The sequence below is a fragment of the Macrosteles quadrilineatus genome, unplaced genomic scaffold (genome assembly GCF_028750875.1).
Source record: "Macrosteles quadrilineatus isolate MER2022 unplaced genomic scaffold, UCM_ALF_1.0 Scaffold_7__1_contigs__length_78375512, whole genome shotgun sequence".
NCBI classification, from domain to species: domain Eukaryota; kingdom Metazoa; phylum Arthropoda; class Insecta; order Hemiptera; family Cicadellidae; genus Macrosteles; species Macrosteles quadrilineatus.
The window spans coordinates 30,511,694-30,523,823 of NW_026542600.1; the positions used below are offsets into that span (position 1 = coordinate 30,511,694).

A 12,130-nucleotide genomic window follows, 5' to 3' on the forward strand; every position below is an offset into this window, starting at 1 on the left:
GGTCATCATCGGAATTTTTTTCATTCTTACTGTGTTTAGGTTGTGGCTGGATTTTAACATATGCTATCATTCTTTGTTTTGTTTACATTTACGTAGTTATTTTGTAACCATCATGACAACCCATAAGCTCAATGTTAAAATTTAAAAACTTTGAGTTAGCTACTTTAAATTATATAGGCATTATCAAAAACGCAGAGGATACGCGTCCGGTAACTGAACGTGGATTAGGCTTGGCCAGCAATGACATCACCGGGTTGTGGGGGCCCGGAACACCATTACCACAATGATACGATGTACAACCATCGGTGTTCATGTCGTAGTTGATAGAGAATTTGGCTGATGTACAAGAGGTAGGTATCTAGATCGAATCCCATCGCTGTCACTAACTATTTGTCACAGATTTTGCTTAGAATTCCATTTCTTCTTAACAGTAGGCCTACCGGTACATCTTTTGTTAGAATTTTAGGCACTTATATAATTTTATTTTATGAACAGAATTTAACCTTCATTCGATTCTTTTATTATCAGCATTTTGGTTAGTTAGGGTAGGTTATGACAGTAATTGCTGGACGCCTAATCGACGTCCAGTTACCAGACGTGTATCCTCTGCCTATCAAAAATTGAAGATGGTCTCGTCTAAACCATCCAAACATTTGACAATAAAACCTCTTGGTAAGTTTGGCTAAAATATGTTCAGCCGTTATTGAGTTTATGTGTTAGAAAGTTTGCATTGAAGTTGATCCCAAAGAGCTTCGCTTCGCTCAATTACTCAAATTTAGTTCCTCACTACATATCACCACAGTGGCCTCTGCTACCACTAATGGTAGGCTACAGTTACCACGGGTAAATTTTCACTAAACCTAGGGTTGCCATATCCCCGGATTTCCCCGGAGATTACCGGATTTTGATGGTCAAAATTTAGCTCCGGGGGATTTCTGCAAAAAGTGAGAAATCTCCTCTTTTTTACTCTATTAAAATACATTATATAACAGAACTTTTGGAATAAAATAAATATTTACAGTCCCAAATATTGTTATGCAATAACTGAAAAATGCAACTCTCGTACTCTCTACCAACGTTTTTTTCATTCCTTGGTTTCACTTTGGCCAGCAACGTTCTTTGTTTATCTTTATTGTATGTTTCTTTGCCCCCTGTCCTTCAATTTGTGTCTGCCGGCCAGTCCGAAGGTATCTGTGTTCACTACCAAAGCCTAGCAGACAGAGAGCATTTTGTTGACTTCATTCTGTATTTTTAGTGAGATGTAGCAAGCGATGCAACATTTTATATTTTCGCATACGCTCTAACATACCGTTTCAAATGTTGACATTGTAGCACAAATATTGAACAGAAACAGTATGGACTCAATAAATGTAAACAAATTACGTCACTGGCCGGAATGTGTAAAGGCTAAAAGCGGTAACGACTGGTTTGGGTGTTTTTTACAGTTCCATTAAACTTAAATCAAAATAATAACTTAACTTGTTTATTTTCGGGCCAGTGACATCATTTTGTTTATGTTTCAGTTTATGACTCATACAGTTTCTGTAAGTTAATACAATTTTGCCTCTTCATTTTTATACACTATAATAGTGGGGGCCACCAGCTAGAATCTCCCCTTTTTTTGCACATTACCATATGGCAACCCTAACTAAACCAATCAAGTCCATCTTATTATTTTCTAAATCCTAACCTAACTTGCTTAATCACAGGTCCTAAGATTATGTAGCTACTCATATTTACCTTGATAGCTTCTGAGCAAAGGCTCTTTGAACTGAACCCATTGTGAGAAAAACTAATTGAGATCTGGTTCACTGCACAGATTTTTAAAGGCTTCCTTAAGACAAAAAACAATTGTATCTAGTCCTGGAATTCTTAAGATTCAGTTCTGTCCTTGTCTCGGCAGGATGATCCTTCATTGTTGGTATCACAAATAAACTAACTAAATTTTGAATATAACTAAATCCTTGTAGTTGAAACTTTAATAGGGGAAACAAACGTTCAACATCTATTTTGATATTAAATAAGTATATATTTCAACCACTACTTAAAATTAAATGCATTTCATGTAAATCTTGTTTTGTTTACATTAGGGTTTAAAGATTACTGATACTGACTGACTGACAGTGACAGTGACAGTGAGTCACTGACAGACTCCTGGGAGACTCAGACTGGGTGACTGGGACTGGGACTGGGCGACTCAGACGACTGGGACTGGGACTGGGCGACTCAGACGACTGAGACTTGGGAGACTGGACTCCACCAGTGGACTGTGGTATTTACTCAAGGGAGGTATAGATGAGCTTACGATGACAGATGTGGGCTTCTCATTATCTGAGGGAACACCATTACCGTAACAATACGGAAAACTGCCATCGGCCTCGGTGGTCTGGTAGTCAGCGTGCCGGCTTGATATGCTGAGAGTCCCGGGTTCGAATCCCCCTGGTGGCACTAACTATTTGACTAAGATTTTTTAATTATCAGCAAGTTTGGTTGGTTTGGTTCAGTTATGACAGTTTAATTTTATTATTCAATTATTATAAAATTTTTATTGAGCAATTTCTAGTTTTATTAAATGAACAGAATTATTTTATCTATTAATACACTTTTTTAATTATTTCATTATCAGCAAGTTTGGTTAGTTCGGTTAAGTTATGATAGTAATTTTATAATAAAAAATTATAAAATTGAATTAGAGGCATTTATAATTTTATTTTATGAACAGAACTATTTTTGCGATTAGTAAACCTTCATTGCCAAAATGCTCTCTACTACAGCGCTGTTCATGGAGGAATTTTGAACTAATGCCTCAATCGTACCTCCCCTAAGTCAAACCCGGGGACTGTACTGTTTTTTTTTATTTTGCCAAAAATGGCTGGCTTTGCCACGGCCGCCGCTTTGCTAGGTAAAAACACGGCAGCCGCGTGGTTCAATATTTTACATATAACTTTTTAATTTTGGTTGCTTCCGGGGGCAGCTCACTTACTCTACAGATCATAGACTACGCGAGCCTCGTATATCATATTAAAGGTTCACTTGCATTACAGTCTCATATACTATAAGAGCCAATCGAAAATATAAAATAAATGAAGAGGGTTCACTTACTCTACAGATAGTACCTAAGAGCCAAGCGTACGAATTATTTTATAATTCAGGAATTGGCTCGTATAGTATACGAGCCAAAATCCTGAATTAATATAAATAATAGGAACGGGCTAGTATACTATACGAGCCTGTGGAAAAATATTAGATGGCTCAGTTACATTACGGCTCATTTAGCTTCTCGTTGCGTGGTTTGCGTTACTTACTTACTTACTTACTTACTCCTTCTTCATCTTTTACCCAAAATAGGGATGGATTGCGTCTCAACAAAAATAAAAAAAACATTTCATTTACACGCACAAAAGAAAAAATACTTCACAACGTGTAAAACCATTTAAGATATAAAAAATCAATATATATACATATATACAAGTTAAAAATTACTTCCAGAATGGAAAAGATGGCTACCGCATGTTTGCTATTTCCTTGTCATTCATGAACTCAAAGATGCTGTAGTAGGCTCTCTCTTTCATTAGCAACATTAGCTTGTCCTTGAGATAACCCATTTTCCAGCCCCTAAAGGCCATTAGCAGTTTGTTAAAGAGCTTAAGCCCCTGAATTTGATATGTAGCAGCTAGCAGCTGTCTTAGAGAGCCTAACGCGGGGAACATCCAGCATGTTTCTCTGCCAGGTGTTGTAGGAATGGACCATGGCACGGGTCGTAAGGTCTCTATGTTTATCCCAAACATATGGCCGATGTCTATACTCCTGTTATCTATGCTTAGACAACATTTTAGTTGGAAACAGGCGGGGTTTTGGAACCAAGGACATTGGAGACCGAAGTCCAGCTCTTACTACTAGACCGGCTCACTCTCCCACTCCTCGATCTAATTTACTATTGGATTGGTCAACGGCCGCCTTTAACTCCCTAAAGAAACTGCTTGGGTTATTAATCCAAAGATAGTTTAATTAATTTTTTAAGCTGTTTAATGATAATATACGAAAGAGCTATTTAATTGAATGGATTGGATTGATATTTTGCATTACAGTTACTATTCTTGTTGGCTGTCACTTATTTTTTGTCGTTTTGTTCTTTAACTAATTTATTCAATTTACTATCAACCATTGTATTGCACTAGTCGTGAGCAAGTCTTGATTATAAGTTTATCAGTATCCAAATGGAGCTGCCCGTTGGAATGTAAAATAAATAAAATAATTGTATTATGCTGCACACAATAAAGCAGAGTTTTAATTTCTCAATAAACTCATTTATATAACATATTAAACATAACATGTTGAATAATAACATTATGAAAAATCTTTTTGTATACGCCCACAAATTTTCATTTTAAACCACTTTGATTTTCATTTGTATCATGTCGGAGTCGAATGTGGCGACTGTTGAGTGACGGTATTATTAGCCAATAGACAGCCATCTCTTACTAACGAAGAGAAACGATAGTAATGGTTACATTTTACTTCTAACTTAGGTGAAGTTAATTTTCTTCGTAGTCAACTATTTTGTAATGTTCGAACCATTTTCGTTTAAAGCCCATGTTTATAGATTGACCCATCGTAATAGTTGTTTCTTTGGCCACTCCACCCGATCTTACGATAAAATAAACGTAAGTGATATACATGACAACTTTACCTAGGCCTATTATTGTTTATAGTCATGCATGCGACCTACAATGGTAAATTGCATGGTTATGAAAATTATGTTTCATTAGACTTATCGCATTAACACTTCAAACATAGAAAACTTATTTTAGTCGTACAAATTGTTCTCTTTTGTTTTGTGGGTGTTGCTTTTTTACATTTTCTTCCCAGTTCATTGTAGGCCTAGGCCTTTAGAATTAGGCTCATAATAAATCTAGACAAGATAAACACACATCTTAACTTCTTAGGTACAATATAACCGTTGATAGTGTTGCTTTGTGTAAGTCCTTAAGTATATATTTGTAGCCTACCTTGTAATTTAGTGGAATCTACCTAGAAAGCAGGTATATGCCTGCTTTCAAAAGACATAGAATTTGTTTTGGAGACTCTTCTAGGCCTAATCTAAAATGTGTTTGTGGGATAGGACTAGACAATGCTAGCTTTGGGTCTAGGCATGTGTTAGACCTTAGATTGAATGTATCCTAGGCAATCTATGTAGCCTATGTATCTGAATTGTGTGCCCGTTTGGGGTAACGACAAACTTCAGACTAAGAAAATATTCAAACTGCAAAAAAGAGCCATCAGATTAATCTTCAACCTAAAATATAGAGAGTCTTGTAGATCTGTCTTTCGTACAAATAATATGCTGACCTTCCCATCAATTTTCATTTTTGAATCTTTGACCTTCTTAAGAAAAAATTCAACAATGTTTCATATTAGAGGGTCATCTCACCACAGCTACAATCTCAGGAGGAACTTTAACCTACATATTCCACTATCTCGTACCACTTTCCATAAAAACCAATCATTCTCCATGTGTATCCGTCTTTTTAATTCTCTTCCTAACTCAATCAAGGGCGAACATGATTTAAAAAAATTTAAGCGTGGTCTGAGGGAATATCTAGTTGATAAGGAATTTTACAGTGTTTCTTTGTTTTTAAATTGTAAATAGTTTGTACCTTTTGAAGTTTGTATCTTATTTTAATGGGTCTGATTTTATTTGTTTAGTTTTAGTGACTTTTGCCCTGTACATTTATGTATTATTATGGCAATAAAAAATTCTGATTCTGAATTATGACGCAATCTATCAGACTAGATCTGTCAAAGATGCAGGATTCAAGTAAGTATTTAAGTATTCAAGGGGACTTAGTCTCAGACCTGCAGATTAAGCCTGATTTGCAGCTGAGATAGAAACTTGCCAACTTACTCATCAATTTGGCATAGTTTAGACTACAGTAGCCTAGGCTATAGTTTTTATTTAGGCCTATGGTTAATATGCATTTTAGGGTCTGTACCCGATTTTTTAATTTCTCTTTTTTGTTTCATTCTACTCAAAATTCAATGCTGATTCCAAAAATGATCATCATTTTCTGCGGAAAACCTTTGGCCCATAAAACATGTTGTAACAAAACACATCATGGGGGTATTTACTCAAATTACTTAACTTCACTGGAATAAAAACCAGATCACAAATATGCAAGAACTATGTTGAACATTAATCTTATTTATAGGCATGAGGGGAGGGCAGGTCGAGGTTTATGCGGATTTGCGCTAGGCTACCGGGTTGTTACTTGTGTTACATCCATATTGTTTTTAAGCTATTGGAGTAGGCCCTACTGTAATTGGTTAAACAACGAGGATACGATTTTTAAAATACTTGGAAGCCTTATGTCAATTCCACTGCCTAAAGCACCCTAAAATCATTTTCAAACACCTGATTCATATCAATTTGGCAATTCTAATATTAAGTGTACCGTTCCAGTTTTCGTGATAATTAAATAGAAACATCGGAGCAGAGCCCGAGGAGTGTATTATAGTAAAAATATGCATGTGTCCATAAGGTCTACGTGGTATATAACTTATTGGATCTGTACGTAGAAAAAATCAGCTCAATTGGTCAAGTAAGTTTTTACGTGATTTGAATATGTGACAGACAGTACCGGGTACCTACTCCGAACCTTACATTTAATATTAGTTTCTTCCATCCAAGCCATTGATAAGTAATAGGCTACTACAATAATAAAAACACACCACACACTTTGTTTCCCAGACATCATTTTGGGGGAAAACAAACATGCAAATTAAACAGGCCTGCCTAGATTTTTTAAACATAAAAAAAGTCATTAAGTTGATAAATTATGCACTTAAAAAATAAAACGCTCCATTCGCACAATAAACGAATCTATCTAGCCTAACTGTAATAAATCACAGCTTTTTGTTAGAGGGCTACTGTTTAGAATACAGCTCCTCTGTCATAAGAAATTCAAACCAAAAATGCTGTACACTCTGCTGTCAAACCTCTTAATTTAAATTCAATGCTATTGAACATCAAAAAACTTATATTTATTTAGGCCAAGTCTAGTTAAAACATCTGTCAAGATTCTTTGATGATTCTTTTCTTAGATGAATACCCACAGGGTAAACAAGAGAAATTTCAGAGCCACTTTGGTGAAGCCTAACATAATTTTAAAGATTAAAATAGGCTTATATGTTAACGGGGAATATGAGCTATCAATGCTATCATCATGACAAATTTCAGCTCAAATCGACCATTCCTTAATGTGTGATGAGTTCCAAAGAAACACAAACTTACAGCTTTATAATATTATATAAAAGTAGGCTGTAGGCCCTACGATTTTGACTTAGGGACTAGGGTTGAGATGACTGCTCTCTCAACCCTCGTGAAAGCACTAAAGTAACATGCCCTTTATATCTGTATGACTTGGATATCTGTAGTTTGGAACAAAATGTTTGTGGAACTTTTTATTGGTAACACTTGTTTCTAAAACAAATGTTTATAAAATATAGTACACTTTTCTTTGATTTTATTGGAAACAATTTAATCAACGTTCCCGAGAACACGAGGTCAGTCCCTATCAAGATAATCACATGGTGATAGGTAGGCTCAGGGTGTAACGGGGAAATGTTGTAAACAGCGTAGAAGTAGGTACAGAAACATTTGTTCCAACATATTTTCCTTATGTTTGGAACACCCTTTGATTTTAAAAGACTTCTGGTAGGAAACAAAATTTCTGTTGTAAACTCTTCAAAACTGTTTCCAACATCAAAATGTTTCTGTTCAAAAAGTAAGGTGTTTCTTGGTTTTAGGAACATTAGTTGTAAACATGTGTTTGTAACTCCGATGTCCGATGTAAACACAGCTTAAGGTATGCACAAAATGAATAAGTTAATAAAAAGCATATGTAAAAAATAAAGGAGCGTTTCTACAGGGTGCGGCAGAAAGAACTCCCCTATTAGGAAAGCTAATAAAAACAAAACCAAGTAAGATATGACATTTTTATTGCTATTAACCAAAAACACACATTATGCCATTTTAATTAATATAAAATTATAGTGCTTTAAATAAATTGTTGTTTTAATAATCGATAATTTAAAATTATTGTGTTTGAAATAAAATGTCATTTAAATGGTGGCCTCCAGTGTTGAACACATTGGTTCAATCGTTCCGCCCTAAAAGTTTAGAAGCCCTCAAGGAAAGAATAAGGCATGAAGTTGCAGCCATCTCACCCGACATGACCCGAAAGGCAATGGACAACTACCGGGAACGTTTGAACCAAATTGCTGTTATGATGATAGTGTTAACACTGGAGGCCGCCATTTAAATGACATTTTATTTAAAACACGATAATTTTAAATTATCAATTATTAAAACGATATTTGATTTAAAGAACTATAATTTTATATTTTTTAAAATGGCATAATGTGTGTTTTTGGTTAATAGCAATAAAAATGTCATATCTTACTTGGTTTTGTTTTTATTAGCTTTCCTAATAGGGGAGTTCTTTCTGCCGCACCCTGTATTTTTCATCTTTTTAATGTTCTTTCTTTGCTGAAACCAACAAAAGAAAAATATATAAACTATAAATTGACAACAAACCTTCAATAATAAAGATGGGTTAATAGTGTGCTAGGCAATATGCACTAGATAAGAGTTGAATTGCCTTCTTTTGTAGAAGAAGTACTTCTTCTTTAGTTGCACCACCCCAGAGCTAGGCTGTGCAAAAGAGTACACTGGAAAAAAGTAGTGTAGGCCTGTTTTTGAGGAATTGTTTTTACACAAGCTCACTTAGGCTAACATGTTCGCTACCAACATGTTAATAAATTCCTTCACCGCAGACCAGCGTTAACTATGGTTGACAGAGGCCTAATGAATTTTGCCACGGAACGGCGTCAACTATAGTTTACACGCGGTCTATACTTACTGGACCCATGTCTACTATTGTTGACGCATACACTCTATGGCTTGTCACAAATGTACGGTTTATTTTATCGACTTTGTTGTTAGTTGTAGGTATAATGGAAAAACCCCTAAATATTCTGTTGCTTTGTTTTCCACTTTGACTTTTCCCCCGTACAATTGCCTGAATTTTCTTACACACAAATTTCTACAAGTCTCGATGAGTTAGTTGACCCAGTCCTTTTCATGTGGATTGGTGTGTGTTTATTATAACCTTTTTTGTGCTTTATATAGATTAAGATTGACATGTGTACTACTAATGGATAATGACATCGATACCTAACTACAAAGTAAGCGATGGACCAAAGTCAAACAACTACAGTTGACAACAAAACTAATTTTTTTTAAAAATATTTGATTGATTTTTTTTGCAATTCATATAAACTAAACCAAGACCCAGAGCAACCAGAGAAAACCTATTGAACCATATAGGCATACTTGAATTGTTCGTAGTGAAATGGAGAATTTGAAAATTGCAATAGAATAAATATTTACAACAGTAAGTAGGCCTATTGACATTAGGTGGAAAAAATAAAAAATTGTTTTTTGAATTTTGAAACTTTAAAGTAAAACTTTCCTGCATGAACCAAACATTTTTCATGTAAAATTCAAGATAGCCTCTACAAAATGTTTGGAATTTTCCCTACATGCAAATGTAAAAATATTTAAATTACCATTTAGTTTTACAAAGTTATGACCCAAAAACAATAAAATGGCAAGTTTCACGATTTTGCACCACAAATTTCAAACAAAAACCAAATAAATGTGTTTTCAAGAAATGTAGTAAAAATACACATTTTTGTAAAGGCAATAACATTGGAGATCAAATAAAGTAAGAGTTGTTCATGGAAAATGATCATTACAATAAATATTTATGCCTTTTTAAATATTTTTCTAGAAAAATATTTTGTTATTCACACATGTTTTGTATATTATTTTTCAAACACATAAAACCCACATAGGCCTACCAACTATTTAAGGCAAGTCACTGCCGGGCAAAACGTTCTGCGCATGTGCGGTTACGTGATTTATTCCCTCCACTGGATCTATAGCTTTATCTAGCTGGTCTATCCACTGGATCTATTACCCCTCGCTCGCCCTACATTCAACTATATATGCCTACTTAAGGTTATCAAAAGCTGCTCCTTTGAAATTATGGCTGTTATCTCGAGTAGGTATTTTTTTTCTATTCTGCTCCGAATACTCCTAGAAGTATAAAGTTGAATATCGGAATTTACATGCGATAATAATCAAAAAATTTGGCTGGGTTGGCATGAAGCTCAGAAATAAAACTTACTTATATTCCTTTTCTGGTTAATGGGGTGTACCCACATCTCTCTGTTGATAAAATTGTGGTCCAAGTGTTGCAGATAGTTCTGAATTAACCAAACGGTCTTATCGTCATCCATTTTAAAAAGATGTATCTATACACTTACACTACACTCAACCATACTCACACTGAGCTCGCTAACAGCGAGATGGTTTTATGAGCTGTAAGTGTGTCAGTGAAGAAAATTTGTGAAACTTTTTACTTATCTTGCGTAACAAAAGCACGACAGTGAAAGTCGGGCGTCTTGTGGCGCCCCACCCTGCCCAGTTCTGTGTGTGGCCGGCCTAAGGCTAGGTGGGAAGACACAATGTTCAATACAAGAATTTAAGCAGAAAGTCATAATGTAGTAAGATAATTGATGACTTTTTAATTAAATTACTAGAAATTGAATATACATCCTTATGTGTAGACTTGACAGAATTTTGGATATAACTATATAGTCAATCTGCTAACATTTTACTAACCAGCACAATTTCATGATGTAAGGATAGTAACTGGAAAATAAATGTGAAGCACATAGATAGCCCTGAATTTCTTTTGAGAGTCCCTGCTTTCCTTCTTGTAGGAACAAGAAGGAAACCAAGGAACACCATGGGAAAAGAAAAGCTAGCCTATTGTATTACAGTAAAATCTCACTAACTCAACAATTACAGTAAAATCTCACTAACTCAACAATTTGTCGACCCAGAACTTGCTGAGTTATCCATAACCTTACAATTTTTAATGAGTGACAATAAATGAATACGTAACAGACTAATTTTTACATATACATTTATTATTTTAGGCCTACATGAGTACCTATAAAGAAATGTTCAATATTCAACAATTAAAAGTTGAAAAATCGAACACAATAGAAGAACAAAGCCAGTTAGACATACACCCTGTCAGCTGTTGACTGTCAAGTGAGGTTTACTGTAATTGGCTCTGTTCCAAAACTTAAACCACGGAGTTACCTCTTTGTTTTTATTCTTTAGTGCAAGCGGTGTGAAAGTTTGCTGTTACTTTTTGAGCAGAAGTTTTAACACGTTGACTGCTGAAAACAACGTACAGGCGCTCCCCAGTGGTGGGCGAAGCCCCGCCACGCAACCGAATCAGCGAACGCAATTGGCATTCAAATATTTCAGTCTGACGAATCACAAAAGAGCAGTGGTGACTGTGCTGCGTTACCCCGAGAGTGGATGTAGTTCACTGAAACACTCAAAGGTAGCAGCACTGCACAGATCCGTATCCAGTGTCTTTGTAATGTGGGTTGAAGAGAAAAAATCCCCGAAACCGGGACAAAAGCATTGCCAGACAGGATTTTACAGGAAATTTTAGTACCAACCTACACCAAAGTAAAGCTCGCATTACAAGCTGGCAGTCTGGCAACGATTATAAGGTCTCCGTCTGAGGCTAAGCTCACACTGACTCAATATATTTCTGTTGGTCTGGTGCCGCCTTTTGTCAGCGCGCGCCACATTAAAGGGCAGTCAACGTGTTAACATAGGCTTAACATCATCAAAGAGTTTTTTTTTTAACATAAAGGGCAGTGCCATCATTTATGTGATTGCTCCTACAAGAAGCAGTAACAAAGTCCCATCTGGTTATTTTCTCAAGCTTGATTGCATCATAAGACATATAGTGTTCTGAAAACACAAATAACTAATTACCTACCTTATGAAATAACCGTCCGTGCATTTTTGAATTCAACCCATGCATATTAGACCAATAAGAGTTCAGAAGAGCTTTTGGGCAGGGGATTAATTAACTGGTTGGATTAACAGGGAAAGTAGGACGGGTGGTTGCACCAGTGGTGCCTTTGTCTTTTGGTTTCAGCACTATGCTTGGTTTTTGGCTGTAGTCTA

General features: G+C 35.6%; 2 protein-coding genes across 2 annotated transcripts in view; one reads left to right on the plus strand and one right to left on the minus strand.

The window, feature by feature from the left end:
* LOC128998141 (dedicator of cytokinesis protein 7) overlaps window positions 1-2,075 on the minus strand; it is a 75,540-nt gene extending 73,465 nt beyond the window's left edge. Inside the window, exon 1 of the mRNA XM_054424144.1 lies at window positions 1,741-2,075. Within this exon, the coding sequence (XP_054280119.1) occupies window positions 1,741-1,781 (41 nt within the window). The 5' untranslated portion in view covers window positions 1,782-2,075. The remainder of the gene's footprint in view (window positions 1-1,740) is intronic.
* Window positions 2,076-4,419: 2,344 nt separating this feature from the next.
* The window catches only part of LOC128998139 (E3 ubiquitin-protein ligase SIAH1B-like), a 34,018-nt gene continuing 26,307 nt past the window's right edge, over window positions 4,420-12,130 (plus strand). Inside the window, exon 1 of the mRNA XM_054424142.1 lies at window positions 4,420-4,664. The gene's annotated coding sequence lies outside the window, so the exon portion shown is untranslated. The remainder of the gene's footprint in view (window positions 4,665-12,130) is intronic.